The sequence below is a fragment of the Vidua macroura genome, chromosome 3, assembly GCF_024509145.1.
Source record: "Vidua macroura isolate BioBank_ID:100142 chromosome 3, ASM2450914v1, whole genome shotgun sequence".
Classification (NCBI taxonomy): Eukaryota; Metazoa; Chordata; class Aves; order Passeriformes; family Viduidae; genus Vidua; species Vidua macroura.
The window spans coordinates 42,713,092-42,733,188 of record NC_071573.1 but is presented as its reverse complement, the minus strand read 5'-3'; the positions used below and the strand labels follow the sequence as shown (position 1 = coordinate 42,733,188).

Sequence of the window (20,097 nt, the reverse complement as noted above, 5' to 3'; positions counted from 1 at the left end):
TTTATCTCTGCTGTGTCAAACTGGGCACATCTGTAGCAGATAATCTAGTTCAGCTTGTAACCCTGAAATTGACAACTGTATTACAGGGCATGTTGAGGCTGCTGAAGCTGTATAAGCAGTTTCCTAAATACACAAGAGGTGTATTACCTCTTGTAATACCCACAACTCTGTGTCCAAGGTGGCTCAATCAAATTCTGATCTATTACTCCAGTAAACATCCCTTGAAGTGGTAAATGACATAAATTCCCACAGTCTGAGATGTTTCTCTCTCCACTACCCCTCATACTTTGCAGGGATTGAAGTTGTATCACAGCTCCTGAAGCTGTGAGGAAAAAGACATCTATAATCACAGAGCTGCTTGACAGAAAAGCCCCATGCCAGATTTGATTTTCATCAGAGAAAATACACTGAAGAGTCTGTAAAACTACTAATAATTTTAAGTTAAAGGTTACCCAGTTAAATTGAAGCAGTTGGGCAGCAAAGGGAATACAAAGAGTGTGTAAGTTATACTGACAGGTGGTGGGGACCTTCTCTGTTACCATGCTGGAGTACAAATTTGCACTGTGAGCATGAAGTTACACAGGAATTTCAGTCCAATATTGAAATAAAATGACCAGAGGTCACACAAACTTGACTTTGAGAAGTCACTAATCTGAACATTTTACATGAGACATAAAACTGCAGCTGGGACAAGCAACTTTCACACTTTTGCAGGGGCTTGAAGGGTAGCAATATTTTTTAGGCAGAACACAAGTCACATGTTGGTACATACCTTAAAAAAAAGCAGAAAGGTGAGATACTCTAGAGGACACCTGACAACAGTACAGAAACACCTCAGGAAAACACGAAGAACTAAAAAATAAACACTACAAGAATTAGAAAATGCAGAACACAATCACTACCACGGAATGAAAAAGACCTGAAAATAATATCTGGATCATTCTCTGCAGCATCTTCTTCCCCCAGTATGCTACCCAAAACCTGCCAAGCCACACTGCAGGGCAGCACAGCTTCCATGCCTGTGCCTGCTCGCAGCCTGCTGAGGTTTCAATGCACAAAGCTCCACCTAGTGAGGGGACAGGCTGTACTACACATTCAGCACCCAAGGTAAGTATGGACTCACTCGACACAAAAATATCTGGAAGGTAACAAACCCTTTAGCATTACGCTGCCTCGGTGTTGATAACCCATCACACACAAACTCAAAGTCCCATCAGACCAGAGTACAGCCTCTCTATGTCCAGAAACATTTTCTTCCAGTGTCACCTCGCTGAAGCGACTTTGTAAAAGTGTAACAGAAGTGACATCACTTGGCTTTCATCAGCTGGCTGCTGCTCACCTCTCCCTCACAAGGGACTGACCTGAAGCTCTCTGACTTCACTGGAACTCCAACTTCAAACCAACATCCTCTTTCTGATGATCAAAACAAATACACCACTAGTGCTGTATGTCCAAAAGTTTTAATACATGGTCTTCACTGTTCAGAAAAGTTATTGCATTAAATTTTAATACATAAATTTATCTGAATAAAAAAAATATATAATTTTGTCACAGCAGCTAAAGGAAACCAGATTTTATTTGCAGTTGTCTCAAAAACCCCAATATTAGTTCTTTCTCAAATTAGCAGAACTGTAGTTTATTCAGTAGTTACTGCAAATTGCAACTTGAACAACACTATCGCCACAAGTGTACAGCTCAGGAAAAGGAAAGTGCCATTCCAAAACTGAAATTTATTAAACTATGACTCAGCATACACCAATTTTTCTCTGTTAACCAAGTTAACATAACTTTAATTCCACACCATTTTCTTTATGTTAGTGTTTTTCTTCTATGACAACTTATTTAGAGTCACAAGTTACAAAATATCAATGCCACTTATAGCAGTTTACACAACCCACACCTGTTTGAATTGTGACAGGCACAAGAACATGATGTTTGATGACCCAAATGAAAAGATTCCCTGATGCCTTAAAACCAACATCAACATAAGCCCACTGCTCCATGGATGACAGCAGAGACAAAATCAGTAGGCTCATTGAGCCATAAATAGATTGAAGAAGGGCTTAGTGACAGAGGCATAACAGAGCATGTGGCAGAATTACATTCTACATATCATCCTCCGAGAAGAGTAAGCTGTGCTACACCAGCTCACAATAGAAGCATGAACAGGACTCTCCTCCTTTTCATTCTCATGTTAATGCTTGGGAGTGGGGAAACTGCAATTCAGCTTATTGCATAAAATCCCCAAGCATCACAATAATCAGTCTAGAGTTCTAGATCTAACCCTTCTCTTGCAAACACACACCTAAAGATAAGGCTCATCTGTATTTATTCTGATTTCTTCTGCTGTTAAATAAAAAGAAATATACCCATGTTCACAGGAAAAAAAAGGCATCTCTTCTCCCTCTCCTTCAAAATACCCATCACCACAGACAGCTCTCATTTATAATTCACTTGAACGCATTTCTCAGATTAGGTTTCCCACTTTAAACAGGTGACAGAGGTTATATTACTTTGCTATACTTCACTAGGTTCTGATACCAAAACCAGTTCACTACTGAAATAACACCAATAGGACTCTCTCTCTCTTTGACAGAATTTATTACACAAGTTCTAACTCACTGTCCCTGTCCCTTAAAATAAAAGTAGAGCTAGTTCACTGGTTTTCAATCAATGCAAGCTGGGAGCAATAAGTTACCCTTTAAAAACATTTTGTATGACTTTTTTTGTGAATTGCTAGCAAAAGGCCCAAACACTGCAAAGCAAGTGAGCAGAGACAACAGGATGCTTTGCAAAATCTGACAGCTCAAAAGGCATTCAAAGAGCAAGAGAACAAAACCCAGCCACTGTGGAAACTGCACTGAACTAGCACTATGAAAATAGAGAGAAATTAAGAAGATTCAGTATAATAGTTACACAGAATGTTTTACTAGTGATACCTTTTGTTTGTTCAGGCAGTCACAAGGCATTCATTACCATGATACAAACTGCCAAAGTTTTAATTTGAAAGCGTTACAGGAATAGGATATTTAGTTATTCCCATTAAGGACACTTTTTGAGGGACTGATCACAAGGTCCCTTAGCTGTAACATGATTTTCTCACAATTAAGAAAGTTTGCACAGAAGCAGAAGAAGTTTGCACAGCTTAGAAGTTGAAGATGACAGCTTTCCAAAGCCACCGTTGACACAAGACTTGGCTTATTTTATTTTCAGAGACATACACTGCATGAGACAGCCAACACATTCAATCCAAACATAAGAGCATTTGTATAAACTTTCCTCATCAACATTAAAATTGCCAACCAAATCCTTGTGATTTCTGCAAAAAACGTATTTTTCTGGCTTACTGCTGTATTACAGAAAATTATGCTAGTTCTTGCAGGAGACAGTGTATATTTCAAAGTTCACATCTCGTACAAAAAGCCTCTGAGTCTCTTCACTAGGTGCTGTTTCTGTTCTGTACAGCAAAACTAGCTTTCCATTTCTTCCAAATGAAACAGTCCCTTCAGTCCCTCTCCGTGCCCTGCATGCGTCAAGAGCATTTATGCCTCTTCACTATGGTTCCAACCAGGAGACAACAGCTCATAATGCATTTGTGACAGCTCCTCAAGCAACAGTGCACACTTCATTAAATGGATGTGACCCCAATTAGATCCATGAGAAAACATGGAAGAGGAACACAAAGAGAAAGGGAAGCAATTTATTCTCACTTCTCTTGAAGTGAACAAATGGTTGACAGCAGGTTTGTTTTCAGACAACTATAACTTAGGCTGACAGGCCAGCTTATTTAACAGAAGAAGCCCCTTCACACAAACACCAGAACCTGTATTAAAAATATTTTTATTCCAATCTGCCTCTGAAATGGATGAAGATAATTTCAATGTTAAAGAAAAGACTGCATTGCTACCACAAAAATCACACTGTGCAAATCCATGTCATTTATCTGCAGTGCTGAGTCACATGTGGATGGTGGATGTGCCTTACTGAAATACCACACCCTGGGAATGCTTCAGCACTTCCCCTCCTACCAGAACACTGCCTTAAAAAAAGACCTGCTACAGTGACATGATGAGAATTGATCTTTTCCTGCCATCTGCTGTATATGTATGTAAGACTTTCACAAACAATTGGCCAAAATTTGTGTATTACAGTTATTTCCCAAGTCACAAATACTACACAAGCCCTTCATACAGGATATGCTGTCAAAGGACATGTGACCTCCACCTTCTCACTTCCCTACACCCCATCCACCAAGTAAAGCAGTGCATGCTTGCAGGCACTGATTCAAAGTCTTCAGCTTCTGGAATGCAGCAGATAAGAGTTCTGCATCTTTCAGGGACTCAAAAAAACCCTGTTCAGTTCATCTGCTCAATGTACAACATCTTCAGTAAGTGCTGCCACCTTGTTCCGAGGAACAGTTAGGTTCACTTCACACCACAGAGGTGGTACTTTCCGGATTTACACGCATCAATCTTGAGGCATTTCTCAGATCCTGTAGCTGCTTGGCTGGCTTTCCAACTCCTTCCTCAAACCTTTTTTCCACAACAGGAAGGACAGTTTCATAGAGGAAAGAGGCATTCTGCCTAATGAATGCTTTTTTCTCTGGGTCCTGTTCACACCGTAAACTGTAATCGACATGCTGGACAGCCACCAGGATGATTTCCACGAGACTCTCCAGGAGAACCATATGCAGCTCTGGAAAGTAAAGCTTTAACGCTTCCTCCAAGAAGGCCATAGTCTGCTTAGTGAAAGCTACTACAGTGTAACTGAGGTTGACCCAGCAGTCATCACCCGTGTATTGGTCAAAATTGCCCACCCCACAGCTCCTCATCTCCTCCTTGAGCTTCCCCAGTGCCTCTGGAGTCATCAGGTTCATCTTTCTCCACATCTCCTCAGAGTTGCGGTGCTTGGTGGCCTCGATGATGATATCCTTGTAGCTCTGCAAAGCACCTTTGATATCCTTTACCAGGAGGGCGTGAATAATGAAGGTGAGATCCAGTCCAATCTCACTCAGCTGCTTGCAGTGCTCTTTAGCCACCTGGGATAACACAGAAAAGCCAAGGATGTTATTACTGTGCAGGCTCCCTTTACATCTTATACATTTATCAAATTTATCTCAGAAAACTGAGAAGGGTTACTCATACTTATTTCTCACGCTTTAAGAATCTCATTAATGAGAAATTAATAACTGAAAGATACACCCTGGCTGTCAAGAATACTCTGGACAATTACACTATGTAATCCACACACATAAGCTTCCCCCCCCCCCCAATTAACAGTGGAAAGAAAGCATAACCTGAGAAAGTTAGTCTTACAAAAAAAGTATGAAAATGTACCTAAGGACAGCCTTGGAAAACAAAGAGAAAGTCTTGAAGTACTTATAATTCAGGTGTAGCTTATGTAAATTTTAGGACCTCCTACTAGTTACAGGCAAATTAAGAATCAACACATTTTGCATTCCTGATAAAGGCAGGGTTTTCCTTGACCTGTACTATAACCTTAAGGCTTTCCGCTGTGAAACTGAAAAAAAAAACAAACAAATTTCGAATGAATATTAATCTTTCAACTCAGGAAACCTCTCTGGAGACCCACACAAGAGTCAACAACCAAACTAGAGCTAGAAAAGCGACTTTAAAGCTTTGAAGCCTTTGTTTCAGCTGCTGTGCCCCACCACCCCCCTTCTTTGGGCTCTCTTACCTTGACACACTCTGCCGCAGTTGACAAACTCTCTTTGCTATCAAATACTTGCTTACTGAAGGCATCTACAAATATCCTCATGGACGAGCGGGCCCAGACAACAAAGGCCGAATAGCAGCCGTTGTTGCCGGTGAAGTCCGTCTCAAACTCCCTGGCCGTCTCCAGGAGGCTGGTGAAGAAGACATGGCAGAGCTTGTGGATGTAGAGCAGCGTGGCGCCCTCGATGCGCAGCTGCCGGATGGCCGTCTGCACCGCGGCTGCCCGGTTCTTCAGGAACAGCTCGCAGGCCTTGGTGGACTGGCCCAGGCGAATGAGCTGGGACACGGCTCGGCGGGTGGCCCGCGGCCCTCCTCGCAGAGAGCGGTCTGGAGACAGCTCGAACACCAGCACATCTGTGAGCTGCCGGACGCGCTCATCCACCTTGGCCCGCAGCTCCTTCACGGGCTGGCTCACAGGCTTGTCCGCCAGGTACTCGTTCAGTTTATCCAAGAGGTCCACCGCCCCCTCGAAGTCCCGCTGAGCAATGCAGACGTCCAGGTCCTCGGGCAGCTCCTGGATCCACTCAAGTGAGAGGTCAACAACCTCCTCCTCAGCGGGGGGCTCATCCTCCTCCTCCTCATCCTCGTCGAAGGGGTTGGTGGATTCGGGGGGCGTGGGGGCGGGCCGGGGCAGGGCCTCCTGCTCCAGGCGCCGCTTCTCGCTGAGGGCACGGTTGCGCTTGGTCTCCTCCAGCACCTCCAGCCACTCCTTCTTGATCTTGGCGTTCTCAGCCTGGAAGATGCGGCTCTCGGGGAACATGAGCAGTTTGAACATGTCCTTCATAGGCGGGTTGTCCTTGACATTGACCACGGCCAGCCCGTCGAGGGGGTACAGGGCGTCGTAGCGGTAGGCGCCGCGGCGGTTGGGCAGGGCGGTGGCCACGAGCAGGCAGTCGTTCATGAGGAAGGCGTGCACCCGCTGGATCTGCGCCATGTGGTCGGCGTCGTACTCCACCAGGTCCCCGTTGTAGACCAGGTACTTGCCAGGGCTCTCGGGCAGGAGGTCGCGGCAGCCCTCCACCTTCTCCAGGAGGGTGGTGAGAGTGCGCTGCCGCCCCTCCTCGTTGATCGCCGCATCCTTGGCCGACAGCGGCAGGAAGGGGTCGGCGGCGGCGGCGCGGCGGGCGCCCAGCGCGGGGTCGTCGCGGTCGGCCTGGAAGAGCAGGGCCTGGGTGACGGCCTCCATGATGCCCTTCTGCTCGGTGAGGATGTGGCTGAGCTGGTACATCTCGCTCTCCAGGTAGCTGATCTCCCGCGCCGTCTCGATGAACTGCCGGTAGTTTTGGTAGACATTGCGCTTCAGGCTCTGCGCCGTCTCCTCGCTCAGCGCCTGGATGCGCTGCCGATGCTCCTGCAGGTCCCGGTCCCCGTCCGACTGCTGCGACAGCTGCTTCACGTACTCCCCCGCCGCGAAGCCGCCCGACTCCAGCTGCCGCCGCAGCCGGCTCCCGCCACCGCTCTCGCCCAGCGACAGCGCCATGTCCGCGCCGCCGCCGCCGCCGCCGCCGCCGCCTGGTACCCGCCCCGGCGACACCACACGGCGCCGCGCCTGCGCCCTGCGGCTCGGCGGCAGGAGAGACTGCCTGCGGTGACGCGATAGGGCCGCGCAGGGCGGAGCGGAGCGGAGGGGAGGGAAGGGAAGGGAAGGGAAGGGAAGGGAAGGGAAGGGAAGGGAAGGGAAGGGAAGGGAAGGGGCGGAGGGGACGCTGCCGGCCCGCGCACTCGGAAGGACGCGGCGGCGGCAGCCCGCGGTAGGTGCTGCGCGTGCGCCGCGGCGGCTGCGGTTTCCGGTTGCGGCTCTGCCGCCCGACGCGAGCCGCGCTCGGGAGATGGAGGACGAGGATTTCTTGTTGGCCCTCAGGCTGCAGAGGGAATGGGAAGAGCAGGACAAGGCAGCAGCAGCAGCGGCGGCACCAGCAGCAAAGCGCCCTGATGTCTCTCCGTACCGCTCGTCCCTCTGCCCACTGTCGGTGGTGGACGAGGCGTGGGAGCTCCTGGACCCCAGCCCCGACGTGCATGGCCTGTTCGTGCACTTCAACCAGACGCTCTTCTGGGGCAAACTGGAGGCTGTCACGGTGTCCTGGAGCCCCCGCATGACCAGGTGCGGCACCGGGGTGTGGGGCCGAGCGCAGCCAAGCTCCCGGGGCTGCCCTGTCCCGGGGGCCGGGGGTGCGTGGGGCGGTCGCCAGGGCCGGGCAGGCGGCGGGCAGGCCGATCCGTGTGTTTCGGGAGCTGCCCGCCGTGCCTCCGCCGGCACCGGCAGCGTGCCCAGTGTCGGGGCGGCGGGAGGGGCCGGCACCTATGGAGCCACAGCGTGTGGCTGTGAGTGTCGGGGAGGAGCTGTCGCTTGTCGCTCTATGCTGCTCCTCGCTGTTCCTCGCTAGCACCGTGCTGGTGCCATGGCTTTTCTTCCCGGGCACTTGGATGTTCCGCATCTCTGGCAGAGCCCCTACGGCGGGACATGAGTCGGTCGCTGTCGTTGTCTCCCTTGCCTTGCATCTGTCGTCCTTAGCAGCCATCAAGGCGGTGGAGGCAAGCCGGAGGGATGTTAAGATGGAAGAAATTACTCGGTCTTAGATGACGTGTGTGGAAACCTCACGTACTCGTGTTGCTGCTCTGGTTCTCAGTCTTTACTGCACAGCAGAAAGGCAAATATGAACCAATAATAGTATATTAGAAAAATTTAGAATGGGCTATGAAGGGGAATGTAGAAGAAATCTGAGGTTAAACAAACCCAGGAATCTTTGAAGTGCAAGGCTGCAGTTCTGCAGCAGATGCAGTTGCTGGTGGCTGGAGTCCCGCCACCTCTTATCCTCTGTTGGCTGCGGTATTCTTTAGACATTTGGAAATAGTTGGATGTTGCACTGATAGAGGGCTAATTCAGTAGGACTAACACAGACAAAAAAAGTGGTGTTTGTTGGATTAGTGCACAGAAGTGGAGGTATATGTAGGTTCGGTATGAGCCAAAAGTTGATGAAGGGTGGGGAATGAAATTGAAACAACTGGCAATTAAGTCTGTGTTTGCTGCTGTGAATCTCCAGCCTCCGTGCAGTGTATTTTAGTTCACCACAAGTTCTAAAGGAAACATTCTTCTGCCTTCAAAAGAGGTTTTTCTACCCTAAGGAACTTGTGGATTTTTTTTTTCTTTGCTTAATGATGCTGAGTTTTTCAGGTAACTACTCAAAGTGATTTTATTCCATGTTCTGAGTGACCTAGCATGTGTTTAGAGGGGATGGCATTTTAACTTAATTCTCTATTTTCTTCATGTGCTACAGAAACAAATGCATTTTCATATTTTCTTTCTTCTTTTCCTTTCAGCTCTGCGGGTATCTGTTCATATCACGAAAGAAGTGGGTTGTGTTCCATTCGTCTCAGTGAGCCACTTCTAAAGTTACGGCCAAGGAAGGATCTTGTGGAGGTATTTGAACATGGCTTATGAATCTGCATACAGATTCATAAAGTAATACATAAAGTGTATTGTGTCCACCCCCACTTCATACAAACATTTTAGGTTTCATAGTGGGATTCTTTTATGCAGTAACTTAGAGGTCATAAAATAGTGGTGGCTTTACTATTAAGTTCATGTGGCTTGTGTTGCAGTACCATGGTAATCTTTAGTTTTATGTTTCTAAGTGGGCAACTCCAAGTAGAAGTCTAAAGTCACTCATTTATTTTATTGACTTTATATAGAGAAAAAAACACCCCAAGTTTTTAACTCCTAAATTTTCCTCTAGTATTCAAACCAAACATGGACTGGAGTTTTGAAAGAGCCAACAGCAGAAAATAAGGATATAGGATATGACTTAACATGACATTTTATTGCTTTTCGGGCCTCTGCCAGAGCTGCTGCTTTGAGCTGGCTGAACATTCAGATTTGCTTAAGAACAGAAATGCTGTAGAGTTTCAGCTTGCTCAAAAGAGGCTCTTTTTGGGGGTTGTGTAGGGGATGATGTCTTTAAAGATATGATTTAAGTTTGAGGATTATTTCTCCTTTTTGGAATGGTGCTTATTGGAGTGATAATATGCAGCATATTTTAGTGAAGTGAAAATAGGGGTAATTTGGTCTGATAGATCAAAGTATTGTTTTTATGACCCAGACTGAGTATATGGTTAATCAAAGATAAGAATAGTAACCACAATCAATGTAGAAGAGTAAAATACTTGCAGCTTAATAATGAAACTGAAAGTGCAATGCTTTTCAGTGAATATCTAATGGTTGCATCATTTCAGACACTGTTGCATGAAATGATCCATGCCCTGCTCTTTGTTACTCATAACTACAAAGATCGTGAGTCTCATGGACCTGAGTTCTGCAAGCACATGCGTCGCATTAATCTCTTGACTGGAGCCAATGTCACAGTAAGAATAATCCTCTTTACCTTCTTTAATAGAGCTTTATTCCTAATTTGCTGTTTTAGTTGACCGGTGCAGATTAAGTAATATTCTTGTTAGACACTCCACAGTTGGTACCAGTACAAGTTTGCATCCAAGTGTATGCTAGTTCCATAGTTATTTGTTGGGGATGGTGGTGGGAACAGGTTGAGGAAGATGTGGTGAGCTGTTAGTCATGTAATTTTCAGGTATGTTCTCTGTAAGAATTTTTCTTTAAGCTTTTGTGGTAAACTAGAAAGGGCTTAAATGGTAGCAGGGACAGAAGTGCTCCATGTGAAGAGCAGTCAAGATTTATGTCAATAGAGGGTAATGATATTTATGTCAATATTTAAAAATAATGTGTCTAATAAGGTCAGTTAAGGTAATAACTGAAAGGAGAATACAATACTGGTATTGTTTGAAATCCATTCTAAACAGTACATCTTCTAGGTGAAATTGTAGATAGATTTCCAAAATGATCTTTTTGCAGTTCCAACAAGATAACCAGGACATATTCCTACACTTCCTATCTTTTTTTTTTAAGCTTTGTTTTAACAGTAGCTAAATGTTGATCAAATTTTACTCAGATCTAGCTCTTTTAACTGCTAATAAAAAATCACAGCAGTAGTGGAAGGAATTGAATGGAAATAGATTTTTTAAAAAGCATTTTAGAGCTAGTGATATAAAATTTGTAAATTCCCGAATGACTGTTTTTTTGTGGATATTTTTTTTTGTTGTTTTTTTAAACGTAGATCTATCACGATTTTTATGATGAGATTAATTTGTACCGCCAGCACTGGTGGCGATGCAATGGCCCCTGCCAAAACAGAGCACCTTACTTTGGATATGTGAAGCGCTCAATGAACAGAGCACCCTCTGCACATGACTTCTGGTGGGATGAACATCAAAGGACGTGTGGGGGCACGTTCACAAAAGTGAAAGAGCCAGAGAAATTCTCAGAGAAGTCTAAGCAGGAAATTCAGACAGCAAAACCTTCACATTTCAAGTCAACTAACAAAGGTATTTTATGATTTTTTTTTCTTTTCTGAACTGATTTTTGTCCAGACTTTTTCTTGAAAGAATATACACCAAACACTACATAAGCTTGGTTTAGATGTTACTGTTACATAGCCAAAGAACAGGGCCTGTTTGTTTGTGCACTTCTAGGCTGCTCCTCAACTGAATTGTCTACAAAACGTTTAGTTTGATGCATTATTTTCAAGCAGCAGATTTTTTTGTGTGAAGCACCTCAAATAATAAGCCCATGATTTTTTAATGAAAAAATTATTAATTTATTTTTTAATCTGATTTTGCAGGCAAGACACAGATGCATGGTAATAGCAAAGATCTGACTCCTTTTAGTGGAACAGGATATCAGCTTGGAGGAGGAGACGATGTACTTTTAGAGAAAAACACAAACGCCAGCAGCTCCACTGCAAACAGTGAAGCACATGGCTCACTGCATCATTCAGCAGTAAGGACACCACCAATCCCTAAAAATGAGATAAAACTGGAAAAACTGCCCCATGGCAGCATCTTTCCACTTCATACCAATGGTGCCAGTGAGAAGAGCAGCTTAGCTTTAAAGCGTGAGTTTCCAAAACTATCTGCTGCTCACATAGAAGATGATGAGAACAATTGTGGATTGCCTGCTAGGATGGCTCATGTTGCTGAAGAAACATCAAGCCAAGGCTCACCAGTTGGCAAGAGGGCTATGCCATCTTCTAACTGGTCACCAAAACGAATTTGTTTGGAGCAGACTACAAGAGCTCAGGGTGCATCTGAGAAAAAAAACTTAGAATGTGTTAATACACTGCAGCAATGGCCAAAAAAGGAAGACAAAACTGCCTTTGAAAAGTATTTCAACAAAAAGGGGGGTACTGATGTCACTACAACTACAAAAAACAGAGTTGAATTTACACAGTCCTCTGCAAGTCCTAGCAATCCTGTGAGGCAGGAGAGAAGAGTCACTTGTCCTGTCTGTGAGACTGATGTTTTGGAATCTAAAATAAATGAACATCTTGATTTTTGTCTTTCATAGAACAGCAGAAAGCTTCTTAAAAAGATAAACCAGGACTGGAAATATTGTTTGAAAGGTAATTTTTGCTCAGGGTTTGCTTAGCTGTGGTTAAACTCCGTGTGCCTGTTCTGAAATGGAATTTAAAATGTAGCTGACCTCCATATCCTCACACTGGTAAGTAAAAATTGTGTGCAATGCTGCTAGGAATACTGGTAAAGACTGTTCCTGGACATAAAAGCTGTCACGATTTCCCAGTTAAACTTTTTTCAAGTGCTAGACAGGACAAATTAGGACTAAAGTGACATTACCTGCCAGTCTTTGTTTCACTTCTTCTGGAAGGCAGCTATCTTTGTGGTTAGCAAGACAGTCAGTTGAGTACTAAAGCAATTGTGCCAGGCACATATGTTTTCTTTGTGAGCTTCCTGAAACATTCTCTTGCTGCACTAAGGTACTTAATGGGTTAGGCATTAAAACAGTGTGATCCCTTACAATCAGTAAAACTGATTGTATGTTTGCTTAAACATAAAAATTGTTTTATATAAATAACTTTTAAGCAAAATTGTTTTATCTCTTGTTACTGGAATTTTAAATGGCTGCTGCTCTCTTAACTAATTTTAAATGCTTCATATTTTTAAAAATATTGACACTAAGTTTTAAAAATATTGAGTAAGTTTACTAAGTTTACTAAGTTTAATGTAAATTACTTTGTTCTTGCATACGCTGAATAAATTGCTACCGAAGTTTGAATTTCCACTAAGCCTGGCCATTTTGTGCCACTTACCAGTGGGTTCACCTGTATATAAGTCTTGTTTATTAGAGCCTTTCTGTATTAACACTTTTCCTTCTTAAAGTTCTCTGTAAAAACAGGTGCTGGTGAATATAGATTGCATTAACTGCTTCTTTCTCCATCCTATTTTTAAAAGTTTCACTATTGTTGCACTTCTGTGAAAAATTTTATGAATACTGATAGTAAAACTTGCTTTGCCATGTTAATTTTCCATACTTCCTTCTTAAAGCTGCAGCCATCTATCAGTGTTTCCAGTGATACTTGACATTTTCAAGGACAGGACTACCAAGAAATATTTGTATTATCTTAGTTTTTAAGATGAGGGTGAGAGGTGCACCACAAAGCATCTCTCACATCATGAAGCATTTTTGAGATATTTCCATTAAAATTGCTCTCTGCAGTTTCCTCATTTGTCCTTCCTACTGTGACAGATGTGAGTAAAGAAGGATTTTGGGTATTGTTAAATGTGGGGATTTTTCCTAATGTCTTATTTTACTTCTGAATTTGAATGACAAACAGAAAACAAATTAAGAATTTAGTGAATAGTGTAGCCTGTTGAGAGAGGGGAGAATTTAAGCTGTAGGCAAGTCTGTCCCTCATATACATGTCCCAAAATAGATCATTGTCCAAACAATTGAGCAATTCTGGATTAGCTATGGAAAAATAACACCTCTGACATGTGCTTTTACAAGGAAGTATTCTAAGACTAGGATCTCTTTTATCCAGAGAGGAAGGCTTTGCAGTTACTATTTATTGCAGGCTGTTATTAATGGGTCATGGCCACCTTCATTTTGGGTATGTTACTACAAATGCTGTCTCTGTAAAATGTTGTGCTTGAATACAGTGTCCTACCCACAAGGATAACAATGACTACCACTATGTTTTTTAAATATGCTGCTCAATTTGGGTCAAAGACGAGAAATTTTGTCCTATCAGTTGTCTTTGTCCTTGAGTGAGTTTAGATGCTGCCTGGAACAACACAATCTGTCAGTGTTGAGCCTTGAACAAGAACACTTCACTGAAATGCAGCGTAAGTTGCCTGAATGGAAATTTGAGAAACAAGTTAATAGACTCAATTTCTGAGGCAAAGCAGCTATGAAGGAGGGTCAAGTGTGTGTGTGCATTTTTTCAATAGAAGGTTCTGCAAACTAAAGGAAGAAGCCATCTCATTTTGTGGTGACCTATGAGGATTGTTCTGGATAATTCAGAGATGAGTTCCAGAGGTTAAAACTACCTAAGTGGGGGTTACTTGGCCCTTTCATTATTATCATAAGAGACTGCTCTTCAGTTACCTTGAAACTGGTTATCACGCAAGAAATCCTGAAGGTCACATATTAGCAAGTATTTGTTACTTTATGGAAATGTTATCTAGAAGTTTTCATAATACTTGAGTTCTGATGAAGCAGTGGGAAGAATTTTTCTCAGGGCTACTAAAATGTATTAGTATCTTGCAAGAACATATGCAATATAAATAGTCTGTTTTAGAACATATTTTAACAGCAATAGTGTGCATTCATGTCTCCTTTAGTCCAACCTCTATTTGTTTTCACCTGGCATATGTGGGTCACATGGGAGAAGTGTATTCTCACAGCCAGTTCAACCCTAATGCCTGTGCATAAGCTGATGAGGAGGCTCTTTACATCTAGGTGAAAGCAAGCCCCTCAGGCAGGGCAGGCCCTGCTGCTCAGAGTGTGGAACCAGGAACCTGTTACCTGAGCCCCATTTCCAGGAACATTTTCCAAAAGAACAACCAGAGAAATATTGCTCATTTGGAACAGGCTGTGTTAACTGCATCTGGGCCAACGTAATGAAGGTCACTAGGTAATGATCTAGTACAAAATGAAAGGCTCGAGAGGGCTTTGTCATAACTGGACAAGAAGTGAATAATAATTCCTGAGGTGCAAAATAGCTATTCAAACTTCAAACTTCCCTTGGTGCAGCAGGAGGACACTTAATGGCTTGTGAGGGTTTTCTTACTCGTGCATTCTTCTGGAGCCCCTCAGTTCTCCTGCATTTTCCATACACACAGCATCTCTTCAAGTAAAGCAAGATACACTTTACTGAAGGGTTAATAGCAAGAAGGAATCAACCACAAGTTTCTGAGGAAAAAGACCAGTGGACATCTCTTCCAAGTGAGTGGAGCAATCCATGGTGATGGTGGGATGATGCAGACTACTCTGGCTGGAGAATGTTAAGAAACTGCCACCATAGCAGTTTGCTTCACCACTGCTGGGTCTGGTCATCCTACAACACCATGTCTGCCTTCTGTCGAATCTTGTCACCTTAAACTGAAAGGCCACTAAAAGGTTACACCTGGCCTACATTGCCCTATAAGCATGTTTGTTGCAGCCTGACGTGGTGAAGGCCTCAGTGCAACCACTGGTCTCCAGCAGCTGCTCCCTAACAGCCAGCATTCATCAGTTTTACACTCCAAACTGAAATACCCAAGTTCTTATTTGCATCTGGATTACTACAGCTGTCTTGAAGACTTAGGATTTAAGAAACTATTTTAAAAAATATGAATGTAAAGACTGCATAAAAATTACCCTTGAAGTGTGGTTTGTGGGCAGACATGCCATGAAAGTGACTTGCATTTCACTATATGTGAAAATACGTGTGTGTGATTTCATAGACTCGTGTATGGAAAAAAAAGCCAAGACTCCAGGAGCTTTGTGTGGAGCTTTGGGATCCTTCAACCGGCCGTTAGGTGGCACTCCTTGCACGTAAGGAGTTCTTATTTCGTCCTCTCTAACCTGTCCGGGGAGAGAAGAGAGAGTGCAGTATTGCAGGCTCGTATTTCGCCTACACTGCACTCCAGACTGAACGTGGATCAGCAGCAACCCTGACAGGACCACAGACAAGCTAAAGGAGGAGGAATAGTAGTGGTGGGGGGGAAATATCTGCAACTAGCTGGGAAATGAAAAGTCAATATACAGCTAACTAGATTTCTGTGAGTGATTAACTTGGCTGCAAGAAGGACTGGGAAGATGAGAGAGTCGCTAGTTTTTCCAGTTCAGGGCTCAGGAGTAAGCCTAAAGGCTTACAGGGATGCACTGCTTGCATCCGTGGCAGTGACAAACTTAATTTTCTGTCACCGTTTGGCATTAACACAGCTCTGCAAGAGATGTAGGACAGAGTTTTAGGAAGTAAGGGGGGTTTATAAAACACAAAACTCCTGTGCCTTGGCTAAGCCAGGGAACCAGAGGGGTGTAACAGGCACAGGGAAGTGTAGTGTACTACCGGTGTGAAAGTTTAAATGGGATGTGGCCATGGCCCTAATTCCTATTTCCTTTTAGCTTCTGCCAGGCCAGGCTGCTTTAAGACTAGATTAAATTTCTAAGCAGGTGCAGCAGCTTGGCGCAGTAGTTCACCCTGTCTCTGTTCCATCCATCACCTTTCATTTACATAATTTCACCTGCTTTTTTGCCTTAGTATGTTTTGGATGTGACATTTCCTAAACAGTATAACAAAGAATTTTTGAAGGGGCAAAATCCAACAAGTCAAGTATTTGGCTTCACCATTGCTTAATTTAAAAGCAGAGATTGCTTTATTTTTCTTTAACTGATGTCAATCTCAGGATCATAGTTTTTATGTTTACTGCAAGTACCTTCTTTTCAGAGAGCTGTCACTAGTGGCATAAAAAGTCTGGGGCAGGATGTGGGCTAGAGCTCAGTGAAGGCCTGGTACAGGATATGAGCTATAGGAATATGGTTTAGTTGGAGGTTTTAATTTTTCTTGTGGCTTCAGTTAGCAATATATAATGGCAGGAATGGCCATAGGGCCTCTCTGCTCTTACCCCACTTTCTCCCCACTGCTTTGCTGCCCTGCCTTTGTCTTCCGACTGACACTGGTCTCTTCCCTGGAGCATCCCAGTAATGATCCGCTTTCTTCCCCAAAGGATCCCCTCGGTGTGTGTGCTGCCACTGATCCGTAAGCAGGTTTTGATTCACTGGGAAGGTGTTGTGTTTGAAGGCAGGCTCAAAGCTGAAGTGCGAGTGACTCACTTGGAAGGTGCCCTCCTGCAGATGCCGGTGCAGCCTCTGCAGGATGGGACAGGGCCTGGCTGCAGCACCAACAGCAAGTCCTGGTGTGTCACAGGACCATAGGGCTGGGCACGGGCTGCTCCAGGTACTGTGGCTCTGGAAGGACGTGGCACAGATCTGGGCTCTTCTGGCAGATGGCAAAGAGAAACATATCCAAAGGGAAGAGTCATCCTGAGGATAAGACAGCACTCCAGGGGCTTCAGAGAGGATGGCACCTGTACCAGGTGGAGAATGGATAGCTGCAAGTAAGGACTCTGGTCTTAAATCTGCTGTGTTCCCCAGGATATGCTGCTAAGAATCCTTTGGGTTGTTCCTTTGATTTACATTTAGCAGTACCTACATGGGAAACTTAATTTAAAGAAGAGAAAAAATTTTCTTTTAGGAAGGGTAGCTGAACGTGGGAACAGGTTTTCTGCAGAGCTTGTGTAGTGTTCATAATTGAAGATACTCAAATCCCTACTGGACATGGTCTTAGGCGGCCAGATTTGGGTGACCTTGTTAAAGGGCAGGAGAGCTGGACTAGATCACCTTCAGGAGCCCCTTCCCACATAAACAGCCCTGGGTTTCCACCTAACAACCCCAGGAACACTTCAGGTCAAATTGAAATTACAGCTGAAGGCAATTAAGGTTCACCTGCTTGCCCTTGCCCTGGTATATCCCAGAGGTGCTCACACCATCTCTAACCATCAGCTGATTTCCAGCTCTGCATTTCTTCCTCTCCCTGCAAGGTTTGGCATGGGCAGCTTTCATTACTGCCCCCATGCAGACTGTGGGGATGGGGGATAAGTCTCCTGTCACATGGATCAGAGACTGGGGGACTTCAGGCAGGAGCTGGGCAGGTGCCATGACACAGGGACAGGTACAAGGAAGCTCTGCCCTGCCAAGCCTAATTGCTGAATCCTCTCCAAGTCACGCTGTGGGGAGGAGGATTATCAGCCCTGCAGACAGCATGAATGAAAACTCAGACTTAATTAACTTTGAATGTACTTAGAAGAGATTTAGAATGCCAGAAAAACATCCCATGAGAGGAAATAGGAGGTATATCATGCACTGCAAACCCCTCAGTCTATCCAAGCTATTAGGCAGCATTTCCCAGGCAATATGGCAGAGTTGAGACAACTCTTCTAAGAGGTCTCACTGCTGACATTTGGGCTTAGGCTTGGGCCATTAAATGCAATGTTGCTGAAGCAGACATACATCCCAACTGGTAAGCAATGCATGACTTTGGAGCTGTTTGCAAGGTGTTACAGACATAAGCATTAAACTCAAGCATCACCTGAAGGAATGGAGAGCCCTCAGTTTGAAGGAATAAACTGAAAGTTGTTGCCTTAATGCCACCTTTCTTTTAATCCCTGTACAGGTCCCAGAAAGGTTATCTTCTCTAAGGCAATTCTGCAGCAGCACACTCCCACCCCAAACCAATGCCTGGCATCCTCAGCTGTGCACACACTGAACCATACAGAGGCTGCAGTCAGTTCATGCACACCCTGCAGCAGATATGGAGGGAAACATTGCCTTAACTTCTTCAAAAAGAGGAGAGGGATGGGAGACTTCTGCCGTTGGGCAAGCATCCTCACCCAGCTATGAATTGTTACAGGATGGGTTGATCCCAGCCCCCAGCGTGTTTTCACACGTGGATCTGGGTGTGTGCTGAAGTGACACCATTTTTAGGAGACTGGCAAGTAGATGTCCTCTCCATGAAACCTGCAACAGTTTTTCAGTCTCCTTCTCTCTATCTCTCTTCAACAGAAAGACTACCCAGGCCTGGTGTAAAGCTATTGCTGGGTGGTTGTTACATGCTTAGGGGATTCTAAATGCAGTGCCAGGTGATGGGTATGTCCCATGAGCTGCCATGGTTCAGCTGTGTCATGTATAACCTCACCACCTCTGCAAAGGACAAGGAGCAATTCAAGGTTAGTTGGCCTCCCAGAGACAGCACCTTAGCGCACAGAGCTTTTGTCAGGCAGCACCAACTCAGGGCAGGCAGCAGAACCAGCCAGAGCCTGTGGTGCCAGCCATGACTTGGCAGCCACTATTCTCAAGGCATTTTGTGCAGCCAGAGCTTGGGTAGCACCTGACCACCTGGAAAGGCAGCCACCAGACGGTGACCAGCTGTCATCTCACAAAAAAAAAAACCCAGTCCAAATGTTTTCCTCAGCCAAGCATGTTACAATTTACTCCAACCCCCACTCAAGGGACACAGCAGGAGAGAAAGGCCTGCAGCTCATTTGACAGCAGGTGGGGCAGTGCTCGGGGAGCCCTGGAAGAATGCAAAAGCACTGGGGTAGCAAGGGGCCAGAGAGGCCCTCAGGCACATGTGGGAGCAGAAATGGCAAGCACAGGTTGGAAGCAGAGCAGTTGCTCTCCAGGCACTCTCACATGAGGAAACAAGCAAATTTTCAAACCTACTGTAAGCACTGGAGGTGTAACCATCCCCATCTCACTTTCCCCACTCCTCCATCTCTGCCCCAGTGGATTTTTGTGTCACATAGCATCCTCCCCCTGCAAGAGAGCAGTGTGTCTCTGTCACCTCTGGGACACAACATGTTTTTTTGGGACAAGGCCTTCTCCTGGCTGTGACACAGCAGGACCCCACCTACTCCCTCTCCAGTCCCACAAGCCTAAAGCATTTCTGCATCCCCTTCCTGGTGTCCTAGTCACAGCCTAGCCACAGCTGCCCCCCGCTCCCCACCTGCCTTCTTGGATTTGTATAAGCCTTGGGTTTATAATGAAGTACGTACCCTCCCTCCTCATCTCATTGCATAATGTCTCATGGTTGCAGAGCTACAGCAACTCTCAGCTAGATAGAGTCATTTCCTAATGTGCTATTTTAAATAAAGGGTTAAAAAAATTAAAAAAAAATCAAATAGCTATAGTGTTCTTAAAGTGCAGGTGGGAAAAAACAGAAGTAGTCAAAGAAGTTTCAAAATTGCTACCTCCAGGAGTTCTTCTAGATACAAGAAATATTTAGGATTGAAGAGAGTTAACTTTGTACAGTTCCTGCTTGTTCATTAAAATATGACTCTGCAGAACACGTGTCCAGCACCACATTACTCACTATTATGTTGTGGCTGGGGAAGGGGAAGCAAAGGGAAAATAAATATGCCTAATGTGACAGCTCAAACTTTGCTTTTTGCTATC

The 20,097-nt window shown here is 44.8% G+C and overlaps 2 protein-coding genes across 2 annotated transcripts; one reads left to right on the top strand and one right to left on the bottom strand.

The window, feature by feature from the left end:
* Positions 1–3,181: 3,181 nt before the first annotated feature.
* On the bottom strand, positions 3,182–7,391 carry EXOC8 (exocyst complex component 8). Its single transcript, XM_053972992.1, has 2 exons — positions 5,698–7,391; positions 3,182–5,038 (listed from the first exon to the last, which is right to left on the bottom strand). Exons 1-2 carry the CDS (start codon positions 7,213–7,215, stop codon positions 4,430–4,432), a joined length of 2,127 nt encoding a protein of 708 aa, XP_053828967.1. The 5' UTR covers positions 7,216–7,391; the 3' UTR covers positions 3,182–4,429.
* An 80-nt stretch (positions 7,392–7,471) lies between these two features.
* Positions 7,472–13,313, top strand: SPRTN (SprT-like N-terminal domain). Its single transcript, XM_053972993.1, has 5 exons — positions 7,472–7,836; positions 9,054–9,153; positions 9,966–10,094; positions 10,859–11,126; positions 11,423–13,313. The coding sequence occupies exons 1-5, from the start codon at positions 7,565–7,567 to the stop codon at positions 12,145–12,147; spliced, it is 1,494 nt and encodes a 497-aa protein (XP_053828968.1). The 5' UTR covers positions 7,472–7,564; the 3' UTR covers positions 12,148–13,313.
* Positions 13,314–20,097: the final 6,784 nt, after the last annotated feature.

Coding starts and splice junctions, on each gene's coding strand:
- SPRTN (XM_053972993.1), top strand. CDS start 7,565: ATGGAGGACGAGGATTTCTTGTTGGCCCTCAGGCTGCAGAGGGAATGG. Junction 10,095..10,858: donor TGACTGGAGCCAATGTCACA/GTAAGAATAATC, acceptor TTTTAAACGTAG/ATCTATCACGATTTTTATGA. Junction 11,127..11,422: donor TTTCAAGTCAACTAACAAAG/GTATTTTATGAT, acceptor CTGATTTTGCAG/GCAAGACACAGATGCATGGT.
- EXOC8 (XM_053972992.1), bottom strand. CDS start 7,215: ATGGCGCTGTCGCTGGGCGAGAGCGGTGGCGGGAGCCGGCTGCGGCGG. Junction 5,039..5,697: donor CTGCGGCAGAGTGTGTCAAG/GTAAGAGAGCCC, acceptor GTGTTATCCCAG/GTGGCTAAAGAGCACTGCAA.